Source organism: Pinus tabuliformis, chromosome 9, assembly GCF_031772625.1.
Source record: "Pinus tabuliformis cultivar Carrire ecotype Pingquan chromosome 9, CPIR1, whole genome shotgun sequence".
Lineage (NCBI taxonomy): Eukaryota > Viridiplantae > Streptophyta > Pinopsida > Pinales > Pinaceae > Pinus > Pinus tabuliformis.
In genome coordinates, this window is record NC_142307.1 from 498,736,490 (window position 1) to 498,752,307 (window position 15,818).

The 15,818-nt window shown below is 40.1% G+C and overlaps 1 protein-coding gene across 2 annotated transcripts in view; it reads left to right on the top strand.

The window, feature by feature from the left end:
* Positions 1 to 413: 413 nt before the first annotated feature.
* Positions 414 to 15,818, top strand: part of LOC149149398 (uncharacterized) — a 103,007-nt gene continuing 87,602 nt past the window's right edge. The window contains exons 1-2 of one of the 2 annotated variants that reach the window (XM_089439595.1): positions 414 to 792; positions 2,719 to 2,847. In XM_089439595.1, coding sequence (XP_089295721.1) covers positions 478 to 792; positions 2,719 to 2,847 — 444 coding nt within the window. In that variant the 5' untranslated portion in view covers positions 414 to 477. The remainder of the gene's footprint in view (positions 793 to 2,718; positions 2,848 to 15,818) is intronic. The other variant, XM_089439594.1, reaches the window with a different exon arrangement.

Consider the following 15,818-nt stretch of genomic DNA (forward strand, 5'->3'; position numbering starts at 1 on the left):
TGGTCTAGCTTATTTCAACTAAAATTCATTTTTGCAAAATTAAAAAGAGATTTCTAATATAACTTTATATTCTTTTTGGGAATAACAAGTGGTTTCTACATGGGCTTGGATCCAGAGGCAGGTGTCAAGAGTGAGGATTATCAGTTGATTATTTCAGGTGGCCTGATTTTCTTTGAATAAGAATAATGAGTAAGACTGCATTAACTGATAGCAACTAGAAATAACTGTACTCACTACTCTGATTTGACATTAACAACTATGATAAGTTTTACAAATATATAAAAAATGCTTTCCAAATTCTAAACAAAATGCATTAAGAAAAATGAACACGGAGGTATCACATCAACCAATATCATGCCCAGTTTGCTGGCACCCTTTGACCCAAAACGATGCATGTATATATCACATGAGCTCCAGATATAATTTAGCGTGGATATATCACGATGGTGCCACTGATACTGTAGATCTGCCACACGGATGACAATGAAGTTCACATTCTTTCTGTATATGTCATCGCTGCTGCTGGTGCAATTGACTACACAATTCAAGAATGCTGCAGAAGCGAAGAAGCCGATCCACATTCCAGACGAGCTAGACGATGTGGTTGATGATGAAGAAGACGAAGAATGGAAAGAATGGGGCAAGCCCAAATCAAAAAGCCCACCACCATTTGACCCCCCTCCGGATATCACAGGGATGGATCCTGCTCAGATCCAGTCCGAGATGCTCAAGAGACATATTGGCCCTTCTTTTGGCTTTGTCAAGTTACGCTTAGATATGCCTCGTACAAGGGTATGGATTTATGTGCACGGGCTATATGATTTAATCCTAGTTTATGGAATTGTATACAATGATATGTGTATATATACATTAAGAATTTTCTTTCCCAGTTTTCGGATTCTAGTTTATTTACTGAGAACATAAACATTAACCATTGATTGAGGTTTTTATGGGGATGAATATATACACAGTATTGATTGAGACCTCGTATAAAAGTTTTTTTTTTGGTTCGACTCATGGGATTTAACTTGAAATGTCATTATTGTTTACACATACTTAGTTATTCAGAGATTCTCAGAGCTTTTTTCAGGTATTTCGATTAGAGATGTTTGACCATATATCTATGAGGCTCTTAGGTTCTGAGTGCATATTCTTTGGCTTCTCATTAGACCAAACCCCACAAACATTTTTGGTTACTACCTTCAGATAGGGGCACAAAGAGAACAATCGCTATTGTTTCGTATCCATACTCTAGACCAGTGAGGATCCGTGGGACCTCACCCTGCCACACGAGACCCCAGCAGCTAAACCATCTCAGATCCGTCCCTGGGAGACGGACTAGGTCCTCCAGACCTCAGCGTTGCACAAACTCCCCAGAAAACGAGTTAGTGGACAGTCCATACCTCCCACTGACCTTTCATCAGGCCAACAAATTTTGTGGAATTTTTTTCAGTGCTCTTCAGTCAATATCGGATATCAGGAGAGATGAGTTTGATCCTCTTCGTCAGGGCATCTGTACATTGTATTTTTAATGTTCCTGCATTGTAGCTATCATATTCATGCTTTTTTTTATAGGAGATTGTTTGGTTCTCCCGCATTTTATGGACATCATTATATTCAACCATCCATTTGACCTACCTTGTGGTCATTAGTTAGACATAAATACAATTATTTTATCTTATCTTATCTATCCAGTTTCTTTCTTTTGGAACAACCCTTAAGTGAGCTCACTTGAAAAGGCCTCACGCTCAATTGACTTAACTGTCAATGCCGAACTCTGATAAACCTAAAGAGAATTGAACCTGGTCTCATTACAAAGGGCCAAATAATTAACTGAGCTACCCATCAAGGCTAACTTAGTATATAAGTTCTGTGCATATAGAGAATGACATATAGAAAATGAATTGATTGAAGCTCACTGAATGGGATATACACAGTACTATGCACTGAAACTCAGCAGATTGTCTGTATGTGTATTTACAATTCATGGGTTCAGTCGTAGTTGGATTTATGATTTCTTATGATAGAAATGATGGGAACATTGACACTTTCTGCCGTGGCAAGGGATCGGGAAAATAAAAGACTTGTCTGGGTTGAAATAAAGACTTGAAAAAGTGAATTCTTTTTGTTTATGGATTGCTAATGGAAAATAAATTTTATCTGTCTGGGTGTGTATATATTACATAGAGCATTGGTTGAGGCCTGTTATATGGGTTATGTGCATATAGAAAGTGAATTGATCTGAACTCACTGAATGGAATATGCACAGTGCTATGGGCTGAAACTCAGCAGATTGTCTGAATGTGTATTTACAGTCCATGGGTTCACTCATAATTGGATCTCTAATATCTTATGATAGACTTGATAGGATGATTGATACTTTCTGGCGTGGTAAGGGATCGGGAAAGCAATAGACTTGTTTGGGGTGAAATAAGGACCGGAAAAAGTGAATTCTTTTTCATTTTTGGATTGGTAATTGAAAAGAAAATTTGTGTCTGGGTTGGCAAGGGTTTTGTTCAATTTAAGCTGGGAATTACCTAGGGAAATAATTGATATATATATAGGTTGGTGAAGGACTGGAGAAGTAAATGCTCTGCATTAAGTTGGAAGGTTTGAATATGTAGTTTTGTTTCGGTTGGACAATGATTTGGTTTGAGCTCTGGGTTTCATGATTTGAAAATCAAAATGATTTTAATTTTTTATTTACAAATGGTGCAGGATGAGGTGATTCAGATAGCGAAAAAGTGGACGAATGTGCTGAGGACGGGTTCAATCGAGGCAAAGTTCTCCGCTGTTGATGTCCACACAGTTATGTTTACAATGGAGAAGGGGCAAGACACTGTAGAGGTAAGTTATTCCCCTGAAAGATCACGAGGTCTGAGGTTAGTGTGGTGCTAGTGTGAATGTTTGGTATAAAAGATTGTTGGGGAATCGGAAGATAAAGCTCACCATATTAATGAAGGCATCTGTTTCTGAGTTTCTGAACCTCTTACCTTCCTATCTTCAAGTCGTATTACGAAATTGTTAAGGGTTTTCTTTCCCTGTCAGTAAGTGGATATTGACTGACGTAACAAGCCTATAAATCTGATCAAGGGCATCTTCCTAATCTGGTGAAAATATGGGCTTAGAAATTCTAGAAGATGACAAAAATTGCCTGGACTTGCGTTGGAGATTTTGCCTCCTTTTGTATCTCTTAATCAAAGCATGATTGTTAAAAGAATTTGCACTGCTTCTGGACCCATTGTTCACCAACTCTGGTTTATGCTCCTTTGGCTATGTATCTTAAACGTTTAAAATTCTTATTTGCAGAAGGTAAATATTCCTTTAACTCTCTGTTATTAGAATATTACTTTCTTCTTCTCTTTGTTGGCCTACTTATCTGTGAAATGACTTTTCACTTCCTTCCGAGTTTAACTTCCTTGTTTCCATAGTCAAGTGTGGCCTCAAACTAAATGATCAATCTCCTAGATCCTTGTGGTTTTGGATGTGCATCTGTGATCCTTGATCCCTCCCCAACCTTTACATCCTAGGATGCCTAGAATTGAGCGAAGCCTATTTAGTTTCTGATTTATTGATGTAATTCATCAATTCTATTTCTGGGAGGAAGCCTAGATCTGTTTAAAAAAGAACTAATTTAATGCTCCACATGAGTCTCATGAAGCCCAGCCAACTTTATAATCCAGGGTTCTATGGCCACCAGGTTTCGGACCTGGTAGGCAACAGGTGCAGCCAATTTTACAACAAGTGCAGTCAATTTCACTATACAAATAACAGGACTAGACACTACGTAGCCCTTTTTTTAATAATATAGCACGAGAGTGTTCTGAAAAGCTGCAACATACAAAGATTATCCCTTCATTATGAAGCTAAGTTGCACAAAAATTTAAATAGGTATGGCCTGGAAACACAGTCCTTAAAATTTTATGAAGCAGGTAAGCATGGCATCTAAAAATACAAAAAATAAAAATAATTCAACGAATATTTACTTTCTTTTTTAAAATACCAAGTTATCATGAAAAATAAGAATCAAATGATGAAGAAAATTAGAATGATAGACATAAACAACAATTTTGATAGAGAGCTTATTTATATTAACTTCCCAGAGATGATTACAGTAAGCAAAATCACAAATCAACCTTATATATCAGGCTATCATGCAAAATCACCGTAGAAAACTGCCCACTGAAGATAATGAAGTCCACAAGAGTTTTCTTGCTGGAAATGCTCTTAAAGTCTCTCCCAATCCTTCAATTACTCTTAACAAGTTAAAACCCTTGTTCTTATCATAGGAATGGTACGGTTATGGACAAAACTAAAGAGGGGAGAGACTTTTGATAGGAAAGTGTTAAAACTGGCAACTAGGGTTAAATTTCACTCTGTAAGTTCGTACAACTCATTTGGTAGAGATAATTATTGCATTGAATTCCTCCTTACGAGAGGACCAAAATTGATTTAAAGATCACTAAAGTAAATTTGGACAAGGAGAAATATGTTGTTGAACTGAAGCCCACACGTGCAAATTATCATGGCCAGCTTGGAGTTATTTAGTCATGTGACACCCCTCTCTATCTTATATAAATAGATGTGTCCTCCAACCTCATTATTCACATTCAAGTGCTTGATTATAAGGCAAATTTATGTCTGACGTAGCTGAGCTCTTGGAGGAGGACGAAGGGCTGTTTGTTTTGGGTTTTAGTTCTGCAACAGGGCCGAGATTCTTCAGAAGGACAGCTGTAGGCCTTGAGGAAAATTCTGAGAAGTTTTGTATGGGTAAATCTGTCCTTGCAGGTCCGAATTCAGGAGCAGAAAGGCAGGCCAAGTTAGTGTATTGTTTTTGGGCTGGTTTGTGGTCAATTTAAGGAAGAAATTGTTGAATTTCCACGACCTTGGGTCTAGGATAGAATCTTAAAACACTGATGCTACCAAACCGAGAATCTCAACCATAAACTACTTTGCACAGCAGAAATATAAAGCAGTAAATGATAAATCACATATGCATAATATACACAATTTTAAACAAAATTGTACAATATGTACAATCACCAATCTTCATTATATTAATCCAAATCTGATAAATACAACAGTCTATGGTTACAAGATACAATGACAAACTTGGCTGCAACACTTCTATGTCGTATCTTGTCCTGCCGGTCTGTCGGACCCGTACTGCTCACTAGTAGTGCCTTAGTCCATTAAGGCCACTACACATCGAGACTCCAAGAGGGCTGCCTCCTATCACTGCTGCAAGTCACGTCTACTACAATGAACATGGGCTCATCAACTGCTCTCTGGGTAGGCCTAATTCCCGAGCTCCAATCTGCCATGCTAGCAACAACTTTAGTCCATCAAAGTGTTGCACTTCGGCACCGTCCTTCACCCAACCTTCAGCTGCTCTTCGTCCTTCAAGATAGCTTGTCTAGGGCTACTTTGGGTAGCCAACACGCTGCCCTCCAACCAGCTCTATGACACCCAATCAACTCATTGCTGATTCTGCACCTAAGATGACACTTCACCACCACTGAATGTCATCTACATGGCACCAACAGGCTGCTCAACAACTGATCCAAACACGGTCAAGCCTTGACCCAATACATCCCTCCAAAACTGCTGCTGTCACCACACTGCACTGCTGCACTGTTGCTTTCTGGTTAGGGCATCACCTACAGCCCTATTCCTTCACACAACTCAGCAACCAGCCCTCCAAAAGACTGCGGTTTACTCTAGAGATGGTCCTCCACCCCTACGCTGCTCCTTCTAGCTTTGTTTGACCCCAAACGCAGCTCTTAAAGGCAGCCTAGCTGTTGGCTAAGGCCTATGGCCTAGCACAGCAGCTGCTGTAGCTTACTGCCCCCTCAAAACTCCACCAAACAGCCCTTTAAACAGCAACCCTATACTCCTTCAATCTTCAGCCTTTCTGCCCTGCAAATGCACCCAAGAACAACACCAAATCACGCCCAAAACAGCCCTAGACTTCCACGCTGTCACCTACAGCAACCTGAAGTCGTCCACGCTGTTCCTAGGCTCCTCCATGCTGTCCCTTGGCTCCTTTTGCTGTGGCTTCCTCCACGAAATTTCAGAGCTCCTCTTGGTGATGTATTGGCACAAACTGGATGCTTAAATGACCTCAATACGCCTTGTATTTATACACATACAATGGCTCAACGTCTCACTTGAAGTGACACTCAAGTCGGCCTACTTGACAACCAAATTAATTTGTCAACTTCAAAAATTCATATCTCTCTAACGACAACTCGGATTCGGACAATTTTCAATGCGTTGGAATCATCTTTCTAAGCACTATCATCCTTATCCATCACATGCTATGAACCCATCATGGTTTTTCCCCAAAACACGATGGGTGCCAAAACCTCATACTTGGGTTCCAAGCCCACAAACTGCCCTTGTGGTGCTTTTCCCTCCAAACCCTGAGCCCTAGGGCTTGGAGTACCTCCCAAGCTACACAAATCAACATAAATTCTCTCCTTGTGAGGTCGCATTTATGAACTGTTGCTTCAGGTAGGGCCGTAAGTCTGTACTAGCTTAGATGGGGGGGCCAAGAGGCCTAATCTGGGTACAGACCAGCCCTAAGGGCCAGCGAAGGGCAGCATCTTGTATGTCAAGCAAAGCCATAGTTGAGAGGAGGAGTTTTGGAGCAGTTAGGGGCCACAAGTTTGTACTAGCCTAGATGGGGGAGCCGAGAGGCCTAATCTGGGTACAGAACGACCCTAAGGGCCATTGAAGGGCAGCATCTTGTATGTCAAGCAAAGCCGCAGTTGAGAGGAGGAGTTTTGGAGCAGTTAGAAGGGCCAATAGTGATCTGTAAGCAGCCCTAACCAGACCAATCTTCTACAGTAGTTTGTCTCCAGCTCAAGAGGGCTCAATTTGATTACTGTTGACAGAATGCCAGAAACGCAGTTTTGAGTGGGCCATCTATTTGTCTAAAGGCAGTGATATTAGATCTTCAAATTAGCAAGTTAGTTTTGACTTTGCATTATTGTACTCTCTCTCTCTCTCTACTGAACATTTGATAGTTGATAATAAGAAGATTTGATCAAGGGTTTTCCCCATCTTGGGGTTTTTTCTTGGCTTGAACCAAATTCATGTGTTCTCTTGTCTTGACTTGTCTCCTGCATTTATCATTTATGTTCTTTCTTCAATCACTGTCAATGTGATCATGTTTTATGTGATTGCTAATGGAAATGAAATGGACTGAAAAATGGACTAATATGGAACATTGAAGCAACTGTCCTAACCAAAGAACATGTCATCCTAAAATTAACATGGTATCAAAGCTCAGGTGAGGAAAAGCCCAAGCAAGAGAGAATGCAATCACTAAGAAGCTTGTTGACAAGTCTCCATGAAAATCAAGGCTTTATCACATCAAAAGTTAGAGGCATACCCAGGGCCAAGCTCACTATGACTAGGCTAAGAACCTAATCAAGGAGTTCGTAACAACAGTTCTGTGCTTATGTTGGAAGACCAATTATTTTTATTTATGGCCGAGTTTGGAGAAACTTTTGTGCATTTGTTTGTGGAAGGATATTTTGTTTTGAAGGTCGAAATCTTCTGTGACTTTGGAGATAGGGTCGAGCCACTGTGGTGGCTTGTTTGAAGGGTTGCCATACTTGTTTTGGAGAGCTGAAACACCAGGCATGCAGCTGGAGTGAGGCCGTGTATGCCCAAAATTATAAAGCAAGAAATGAGGCAGTTTTTTACAATTGTTGTGAGGTTGTTCCAGTGCTCTAACCAGGTTCATGATTCCTTAGAAAAGAGACACAAAATCATGACGCTATGCTGCCAAGATTCATCAGAAAAGAGACACAGAACTGTGACCTAAAAGGTATGTTCATAACTCTGGGTGTTTTTGCTAGAGATAGAGCATTGTTTATGTGCCTTTGTTGACCCTGCCGCCTACACCTACCTACAAGTCTGTGAGAAAAGCCTTCAACCCCACAAGGTGTGGTTGGTGGCAAGGAACTAAGAGAAGGGGATGTCACACTAAATTCCCTCTCTCTCCATTTAAGCTATCTCCTGGGTTAGCTATGGGGGGTGGTCCCTAATATGGAAAACTAAGATAAAAGAAATGTGAGGTTCTAGGAGAGATGTTAAAGTGAAAGTGGATTACTTTTAATAATTATGAGCAAAATATGATATGAGAAATAAAATAATTAACATATTAAAACCATAAAACTAGTGCCTTAAGATAAATTGCTCAACAAGAATGAAAGATATATTTTCTCCAAGCAAAAGTAGAATGCTTAAAAAAATGAAAGCAAAGCAATCCTAAAATGGAGACAAAGATGTTAGCATGATACTTGATACAAGATATAAAATGCTTTTAAAATATAATCAATGCCTGAATCAAAGCATATAGAGATATCTTGCAAAAGGAAAAAAAATTAGTGTTCTACTAGAAAAAGGAAAATGAAACAATGCTTGTCAACATAAAATATTCAATAATGACAAGTAAAATGGATAATTGCAAGTGAAATCATAAGATGTATTAGCATGAGATGCACTTATACTAGATTTGAATGCAATTAGTCTTGGTTATTTTTAATCTAAATGAGAAGTCCTCCTCTTGAGCTCTTACCAAAGGGTAAAAATTGGGGTGACTGTAAGAAAGAGGGGGCGAGGGCACGAAGGTGTCATTAACGATACCCGTCCCTTGAGTCTTACGAGCCAGCGTGTGCCTTCGTTCCTACAAGGGGACAAACCACCTTCATAACTGTAGGGTCACAACGCTTTTACCTTACTTCATACCAGATGGAAGAACTTTCCAAGAAAGTCTTTTTCCCTATACTTTCTATCAACCAAGCTTATGCTTGGAGGTTAATTTTAGTGAGGCTTGGGGCCTGGCTTGGAAGCCTTCTTATACTAAAATGCCTAGATGAAATGCATGAGTGAGTGCTATTGCTTTCAAGAAAGTATTGATATTAGTGCTCAAAATAAAAGACAATGCTCAAATAAACAATACCAATATCTTTCAATAGAAAAAGAAAGTGAAACAATTAGCTGAATGTAGCTCCACAAGTTCCAAATATGTTGCTTTGCAAGTAAATGAAATCAATGCCAAATTGCTTCAATGGAGTGACACAAGAAAGACCCAACAATAATGATAATGCCACATAATATAAATTGACCATGATAAAGCAATGTGCTCAAGGGACTTGTGAAACCAAAGTAGATGGATAAATTAAACTAGTTTAAGGTTTCCCAGTAAACATAAAATACTTGTTTGTGTTGATTTGGGGCAGCATCGGATGTGCTCTAGCCATGAAAATTGTTGGAGATGCTAAAGCACATGAGGTCTCCAAGACCCAGAAATGGTTTGGGGAAATTCTATTTGGTGAAGGAGATATTAAAATAATTAATATTTTTAATGGGTTCCCAAGTCTAAACTTAGGAAAATAAAAATATTAATGGGTGTTAATATAAAACTAAGTTAGAAGGTTCTAAATGACATGGATCAAGCCAAATCCAATCTTAGTCGTTGATTAGAGATGTAATCTCGGCCATTGAAGACTCAACAAAAAAAAGTATAAGAGGAGGCTTGAGAGTCAGTTGGAGATACACCAGAGTGATCAGTCAATTCGATTTTCTAGAGCGGGGTTTACTAAGAGAAATCGAACCAGTGATCGAAGTTGTAGCGAGAGGCAGTGAGTGCAAGGCAGAGAGGCAGAGATAGTGCTGGAAGACCAACACAGAGGCAAAGAGGCAGACATAGATCCAACAGGAGTCACATAGAGGCTAGTAGTGATAGCGAAGAGGGCTAGAGGGCCTACATGAGTGACGCAGAGGCTACAGAAGTGACATAGAGGGTTAGAAAGGCTGTGTAGAGCCTCAGAGAGTTGACGTAGAGGGTTTCAGGCTGACGCAGAGGCCAGGAGGCCTGATGTAGTGCCTCAGAGAGGTGTTGGAGAGAGTTTCGTGGAGTAGACTTTCAGAATATCTGCTTCCGAGGAGAGGTATTACTGGCCAATTATTTTCTCTGTTGGGTGAGCCAGTTTGGCACCCAGTGTAGTCAAGAAAAGTTGCTTAATAATAAAACCCTCAGAACTGCTGCACCGATTTTCCCAAGTTGGGTTTTTCTAGGGACGATTGTCCAAAAATAATGGTGTCCCTTATGTGCTTTTCTATTACTTTCAGCCGTTGATCTGTAGATGGTTGAGACTGCATTGTGTTTATTTCAGTGTTTATATGGTTAAATAACTTGTTAGTAATTAAATAAGTAGGCGAAATAAACCAGATAGTGTAGGAAAATTTCCAACGGGTTAGACTTAGAAATTTCAACATGGTATCAGATGATTGTAGATCACCTGAGAGTTGAAGGCACCAACTGAGTCGGAGAATTTGTAGCAGAAACAACTGTCCCAAGTGACAAACGTTGTTCCTAAGCAGAAAACAACAGAGAAGGGGTGAGGCAGAGGGCCTACGTCATCAGTTCGAGCCAGAGAGAGGCCAACGCAGAGGCAGAGGAAGGCAGAAGAGGCTCACGAGGAGCCACGTCATCCTACTCCGCCAGGTAGGAGTGACGCAATTGGCCAGGGGAGCAAATCAGCCTTGTCGAGATTGCGCAGAGCCAAGAGGCTCAGTTTCTTCAGTTGGTGGGGCATAGGAAGTTGTGGGCAGATTGCAGAGTGTGAAGCTGGTGGGGTGTTATTGCTGTCGAGGCAAAACCAGTGTTGCACGAAGCCCCCCCCCCACGGTTCCAAGCCCCGAAGCGCGTCCCGTACGGAAGCGCCTAGGAAGCTTGGCCGGAAGCGGCGCTTCCGAATTCGGAAGCGCCGCTTCGGCTTTTTCAGCTGCTTCCTGGAAATTTGGAAGCGTTGTACGGAAGCGCCAAAGCGCGCTTCGTACGACGCTTCGGGCGTCGGAAGCGTGGTGCTTCGGAGGAGGAAGCGTACGCTTCCAGAAAAGTTTAAGGAAAAGCGTTTAGAAAATCATTTTTTTTCAATTTTTTTTTTAATTTTAGGTGAGTTTGCTTGTTGGGGGTGGGTCCACCTTGGGTTAGGGTGACGAATGAAGGAAAAAAAAAATATAAATATAGCAGATGCTCCCTCATGGTAATGTTAAATTCTTAAAGTAAAAGTGACATTCTCCTTTTATTTTCATTTTCATCCTTTTCAAGATGGGAAGAACTGTGGGTAGCTCTTCGCCAAGAAGAGATCAGACGGTTGACTAAGGTGGGAAGTAGCAACAAAGGAGCCCGGGTCAAGAAAGAGGAGGAAGAGGATGCAGCTCTGGCATTTGTGGGGCAACAGGGGAAGAGGAAGAAAAAAGACCTCCAAGATAAAGTGCTTCAACTGTGGGGGGTTGGGCCATTATGCAACCCAGTGTCCTAGGAAGAAGAATAAGGGAGAGGCATGTGACTCTAAGGCAGCGCCAGGGAAGGTGGAGAAGGAGGTAGAGGATGATGACGATTGTGCCATGAGTGGTCATGTCCCTCTAGAAAAGAGGTGGGGAGACATCGAGCTGTAGTCAGGAGGACTACATGATATGAGGGGTAGGATCCTTGAGGCACCCAAACTCTTGGATAATATTCGGCTACGGGAGCCCTAAAGTGACAGTAGCAGGATGGCAGATGTCGGTAGAAGCGGATGCGGATGGAGTGGCAGAACAGTGCAAGAGTGTAGTAGTCCCTGACAGTGCAGAGAGGGTTGCAACAATGCGAGAGGCACAGAGGAGGTTGCAGCAGTGCAGGAAGGCACATAGAGGTTTGCTGCGGTGCGAGAGGCACAAAGTTGTTGCAGCAAAGGGAGCACAGGTTAGCAGTAGAGAGAGCTTCAGCATCAGGATGGTTTCTAGCTTGACAAGGATGTCAGTAGTTGGTTAGATTAGTTACCATCGTATCAGTAACTGAGTTGCAATGCAGCAGTAGCAGTGGTAGTGCTATAGGTAGCACAATGCAGCATGAGTAGAGAGGGCTGCAATGCAGATGCAAAGTTGGGAGGAAGGACTAGCAACAACACAAATGCAGAGGAGCTGTCGTACATATGTAGCAGTGGCAGTGGTAGAGCCATGGGCAACAGTACAGGATGCAGCAGTGCAGAGGATGTTGGGCAGCAAAGCCAAACATTAGCACAGGTACCAGTGCCAGATGATTAGGGTGATGCTCAGTGGTGGAGTATTACTGGAGCACATTCCTCGCTAAGAGGGAGTGTTGATTTGGGGTAGCATCAGATGTGCTCTAGCCATGAAAATTGGTGGAGAGGCTAAAGCACATGAGATCTCCAAGACCCAGAAATGGTTTGGGGAATTCTACCAGGTGAAGGAGATATTAAAATATTAATATTTTTAATGGGTTCTGTTGTCGCGTAGATTGGCACGACAACGCTCAGACCGGGGGTTGTCACTCTGATCCCCGATCCCTCCGTTTAAGCCTGTCTCCCGCGGCTAAAGGGGGTAGACCCTGTGAGATGATGGAGACCAACTGTCGACCAGTTGGTTGGGAGACACGAGACACGATTCAGATAAACACTAAGATGATTTGATTAATCGAACAGACCAGTGCCTTAAGAGAATGTTATTACAATGATTACTTGTTAAATGATATAGAAACATAAACCGCGAACAGCAATCATTTGTCATCAGCGAAATCATGTGACCAAAACGATATCCGGCAACTGAAAAAAAAAAAAAAAGGATGAATGCTTTAAAACCACGAGAATCATAAACCATTAACCAGATATCAATTTCGCATCTCGGCTTAAAAAAAACTTTAGATCTCAGCAATAAAGATATGACGTGAAAGCAACTGAATCTGGCACGAAATAATTTCCCGCAAAATTTTATTTTTCAAAATTTTTATTTTATTTTTATTTTATTTTAAATCTTTTTTCAATTTTTTATAAAAAAATCTAAAAAAAGTTAAAATTCTAAAACTAAATTCTAATTAAAAATAAACCTAAAATATATCTTTTTCATTTTTTATTTTTTTATTTTTTTATTCAAAAAATCAAAAAATAAAACAAAAATTTAAATCTAATTAAAGCTAAATCTAAAAAAAAATCTAAAATCTATATACAATACAAAAATCTAAGTTAAAACTAAACTAAGATTAAGATCAAATTGAAAAATCTAGTTAAAATCTAAATCTGAAACATAAACATTTTTTGTTTTTTGATTTTTAAAGAAAATAAATTGAAACTATACAACGAAACTATGTTAAACCTAAAAATAATGACCAAAGATAAAAAGAAATAACGCCTAACAAACCTAAACTAAAATCTAATTTAAAAATTATAAAATCTACGAATTTATGAAAAAATCGAAGAACCAAAAAGTAAAAAACGCATGAAGCTATAGTTAAAAATTGGGAAATCGAGCATCTCAAAGAAACCTAGCCGCAATACGTCCATATGACCATAAAACGTTCGATTCACCTGCTACGCAAACGCATAAACAAAAATAAATTTACCTGAGGACCTTACGTGGAAAAGAAGAAGGATATACCAGCGTTTTCTGAACGATTTGCTAGCGGTTGCGGCGGCAAATACACTGTCGACGGCAATAATCCAGCAAGTTTATACTTACCTGAGGAATTTCTGCAGCGAATGACTTCGATTTGGATGCTGCCTGGCGATCGATGCTAAATCCGCAGGAGAATGGCAGAGGTGGGCCAAAACACGTTTTTTTCTGGACGTTAATACTAAATTGATGAACTGCGAAATCAAACGATTTGAACCAGACATGAAATTCGGAGAAAATGTGAATCGAAATGTATCAAGCTTGCGTTCTGATGCCTGCTCATTTCACAGTAAATCAATCCATCGAATGTATGAAGCGTCTGGTCCGTAAGGAAATTTTTTGAAACCCTGCGCGTGAGTTCTGTTTCGATGCTAGCAAATAGGGAACCATGAAGTGTAACAAACAACGACGGCTTTGAGGTCCAGTGACAGGGCCCTTGGAATCGTAAAGATGCGCGGAGGGTTTCAAAAGAAATGAACGTAAATGACGTGACCAGGCTCCAGGATGATCGTTTACCCAAACGATTTGCAGGTGGAGGCACTTGATCAGAGAGGTGAGAAGTTTAAAAGCTTGCCTCTGAGGAGTATGGTGTGGGGCAGCGGATGACTTTGACCACAATTTGCATGAGATATTTGCAGGCTGTCAAGTATAGTTTTTTAGATCAACAATTTTTTTGGGTGGATGGCACAGTTTTTTCTTTTTCCACGCAAGCAGACAAAATGACTTTCCGTATACCCTGCAAAACTTAGTTTTTCTTCCAGATCTCATCTCAGGTCTGTATCCTGCAAGAGGGAAAACAAAACCCGGCAAATGCACGAAATTTTAAAGCAAAACTGCTCGAAAACTAACCTAAAATCACAAAAATTTGCAGCGAACAAAATCAAAACCCTAAAACAGCTTAATAATTTACAGATTGTGGCCCCTTTCAGCCAGATTCAACAAAATAAGAACAGGAATATTTTCAGAATATCAGAAATTTTGAACTTCACTGTGAACAGAAAGAAAATCTCTCAATGTAAAACAGAAAAGAAACTTTAAATGATTAACCCAGGGAACAATCAGCTGGGCTCTGCACAGAAAGTGCTTGCGGGAGTTGGCTGGTTCAGCCGAGAACTTCCCCGAACGCCCACAAAATTTCCTTCGAAAAAAGTTCTCCTGCACATCTCAAGCAACCATCAGCAGAGAGAGAGAGAGAAATGCTAGATCTCAGGAAATAATGGAGATACCTGCCATTATTTCAGAAACCCTAGCAGCCCTCAAACCCTAGCAGGTGAACAAGGTACCTGTGCTCACACTACTCTAAAACAAGCTATGATTAATGGCTGAAAAAAACTGAAATATGCATAAAATTAAAGATCTCACAGCAATTCCGGAGAGTAACACCAGCCAGTTTGAACCCCAAAGTCTTTTTATTAACCAGAAAATCAGATTTACAAGAGAGCTTTTCAGTGCAGACTCACAGATCAGATGATCTGAAATGACCCCCTAAGACCCTATATAAAGGAAATGATCCCAACGGCTAGTTCGAGTGATCCATGTAGAAATGATCTCGACCGTTGATGAGGATCAAGACATCTCTTGATCTCATCCGTCGATTTATTCAATTAATTTTTTATTTATTTCATTTTTTAAAATTTTAAAATTTTTTTATTATTTATTATTTTATTATTATTTTTCAAATTTTTAAATTTTTAATTTTTTTTTTTTTATTATTTTTTATTTATTTCATTTTTTAAATTTTTAAATTTCTTAGTTTTTATTTATTTTATTATTTTATTTCATTTTTTAAATGGATCATCGAACCAAAACCTTTGGAAACATCACCTAGGACCTAGGACTTAGGACTCACGAGGGGATTTAAAACATTTTTCGACCCTCAAGACACATTACATCATGACTTTTACAACTTTACATCTCAAGGGGACAAACCCACTTAACACAGACCCTCATAAATCACCCAGTTCTGCGACACAACTATAATCTAGCAGATTAACACGCTAGGATTCTCCTAAAGTTCTAATGACAAAATCCATCCCGGCTTTGGGGTCAGGTTTGAAGGAAAACTCTGCCGATCCATGGATCGGTGAGACGAAAAACCTTCCGGGACATAGATTATCATAGAAAGTTAGGTCCACCTAGGCAATTTTACATACATGACTCTGATCTGCTTAGATTATTTACATTCATACATTGCAGACTGGGTTTACAATTGAAATGATCAAGCTGCTGATGACTGTAGGCTGGCACAGACACGTCGCTCAGGTGCTACCCCTTTCTGCCAAGAAAAGAGGGTGTACTGCATGGGAAGTTGACCAGTAGTGGTCAACAGGTTCCTAAGTCTAAACTTG